The 2500-nt window shown below is 39.4% G+C and overlaps 1 protein-coding gene across 1 annotated transcript in view; it reads left to right on the top strand.

The window, feature by feature from the left end:
- LOC125032736 (alpha-2-macroglobulin-like protein 1) overlaps positions 1 to 2500 on the top strand; it is a 19461-nt gene that overhangs the window by 2165 nt on the left and 14796 nt on the right. The window contains exons 4-7 of the mRNA XM_047624034.1: positions 8 to 124; positions 454 to 611; positions 943 to 1039; positions 1714 to 1929. Of these exons, the coding sequence (XP_047479990.1) occupies positions 8 to 124; positions 454 to 611; positions 943 to 1039; positions 1714 to 1929 (588 nt within the window). The remainder of the gene's footprint in view (positions 1 to 7; positions 125 to 453; positions 612 to 942; positions 1040 to 1713; positions 1930 to 2500) is intronic.

The raw sequence follows: 2500 nt of genomic DNA, 5'->3' as shown, positions 1-2500 counted from the left end.
CCCGCAGTACCCCGAGGTGTGGGTAACGTCGCCGTCGCGGACCCGCCTCGCGCAGTGGAAACGCGTCGACAGCTCGGCCGGCCTCGTCCACCTGACCTTCCAGCTGGCCGACGAGCCCGAGGAGGTGAGAGAAGTGGCTACGAAGCGGGTGTTTTTCATTTTTAAGGGTCGACGGTATTTTGTTCATGGGCGGGTAACTAGAAGAACCCTATTACTCGCAGGAATCTTAGTAATGGAGGTGGGGACAGAGGAGAAGAGAGAAAACGGGAGAAAAGAGGGAAAAAAAATATATGGAAGCCTTTACGGAGCTAAATATTGCATAATAATATCTTAGATCGGTTGAAATAGTGGCCGCCATTCTAAAGCCACCCCCTGAGATTTCTAATTAAAACCTGGACCCTCCATAACGTCTTTGAAATATAAAACATGTATTGATCTAAATTCAATGCACAGGGCACATACACTATCAACGTGCGCGGCGCTGACCAGACCTTAAATACCAGGATCTTCAAGGTAGAGGAGTACGTCCTGCCCCGCTTCGAGGTCCAGGTCACACCGCCCAAGTACATGCTGGCAACTGACAGCAGATTCACCTTCAGAGCCTGCGCCAAGTGGGTATCGAATGAGGAGCTTAGTACTACTTAAGCAATGGTGTTCTTAGGATTGTTGTTCATTTTATCATCATTTTCACTGATAAATAGTCAAAATTAGAATGAATACCTTCACAATACAAAAGATATATCTGACCGGTGTCGATTATATCTTCGTCAGATATTCATTCTCATTCTTACCTTTTATACATTTTATCAACATGAATAAGGTTCATTTTCATAAATATTATTACCATTATGATAGACGATTATCTTCATAATCACCATTGTTATCATTATCATATTACCCTTATCATTCTATCTCCCTTTTGTGCTCCTCGTCCTTCTGCAGCTACACCTTCGGGCAGCCAGTCAAGGGCAAGATAACACTCGAGGTCTCCAACAACGAGCGAAAACGATGCCTGTCCAAGTACAAGAAGACGGTACTGGTGAGTTGCTTTTAAGTTTCGTTTCTGTTTATTATTCTTTTGTCTCTCCTATTGTTTTTATTTATTTACTTTGTAAATAAATACTTTGTTGTTATCATATATTTTTTGAGGGGAGGGGAGGGGGGATATTTTGCCCTTTGGATGGCTTTTCTCTGCCTTTTTTATTATATATATATATATTTTTTTTTTTTTTTTTTTTTTTTTTTTTATCATTCCTCAAGTCAGTCGTTGGCCCGACCAGTCAATTAAATTTCCTTATAACACTGACGTCTTTAATGCTGATAAACAGATTTAGTTTACGTAATACAGAAAATCTAACTGAAACAGAGAAGCACAGTAATCCCAAACCACCTTTTCATCTCAGTAATTCCCTTCCAAACCACCTTATCGTCTCTGTAATTCCCTTCCGAACCGCCTTTTCGTCTCTGCAATTCCCTTCCGAACCAACTTTTCGTCTCTGCAATTCCCTTCCGAACCAACTTTTCGTCTCTGCAATTCCCTTCCGAACCAACTTTTCGTCTCTGCAATTCCCTTCCGAACCAACTTTTCGTCTCCGAATTCCCTTCCGAACCGCCTTTTCATCTCCGAATTCCCTTCCGAACCGCCTTTTCGTCTTTGTAATATCAAGTCGCCCACGTAACCTGGCTTAGCATTTCACCACCGAAACCTTCCAGGCCACAGGCTGCCACGACTTCGAAGTGACGGCCGACGACCTGCGCATCATGGACTGTTCCGTGTACAACGTGCGTGCGACGGCCATCGTGGAGGAGGAGGGAACCGGAGTCACCTTCAACGCCTCCGCCTTTGAGAGCGTCCGCCGCACCGCCGTCACACTGAAGGCGGTGCGAGAGGACGCCTACAAGAAACCCAACCTGCCCTACATCCTTCGGGTTGGTTGTTCGTCTTCCTTAGCTCGCTTTCGGTCTCCTTCGCTCATTAGGGCTTAAGGCGACCGAGTAAAAGAAAAATGCAGAATATCTTAATGATAAACACATACACACACGCACACACACATACGTGCACATAAGTGCACACACACACACACACACACACACACACACACATATATATATATATATATAAATATATATAAATTGCATATGTATATATGTATGTATATATATATATATATATATATATATATATATATAAACACATACATACGAATATGTTTACATATATATATATATATATATATATATATATGTATGTATGTATGTATATTTATATATATAAATATATATATGTATATATATTTATATATATAAATATATGTATATATACATATAATACAAATACACTCACACATACACAGTGCACACATATATATATATATATATATATATATATATATATATGTATATATATATATATATATATATATATATATATATATATATATATATATATATACATACACAAACACACACATACACAGTGTAAATATATATATATATATAT

The sequence above is a fragment of the Penaeus chinensis genome, chromosome 15, assembly GCF_019202785.1.
Source record: "Penaeus chinensis breed Huanghai No. 1 chromosome 15, ASM1920278v2, whole genome shotgun sequence".
Taxonomy (NCBI): domain Eukaryota; kingdom Metazoa; phylum Arthropoda; class Malacostraca; order Decapoda; family Penaeidae; genus Penaeus; species Penaeus chinensis.
This window is presented reverse-complemented; position numbering and strand designations above follow the sequence as displayed.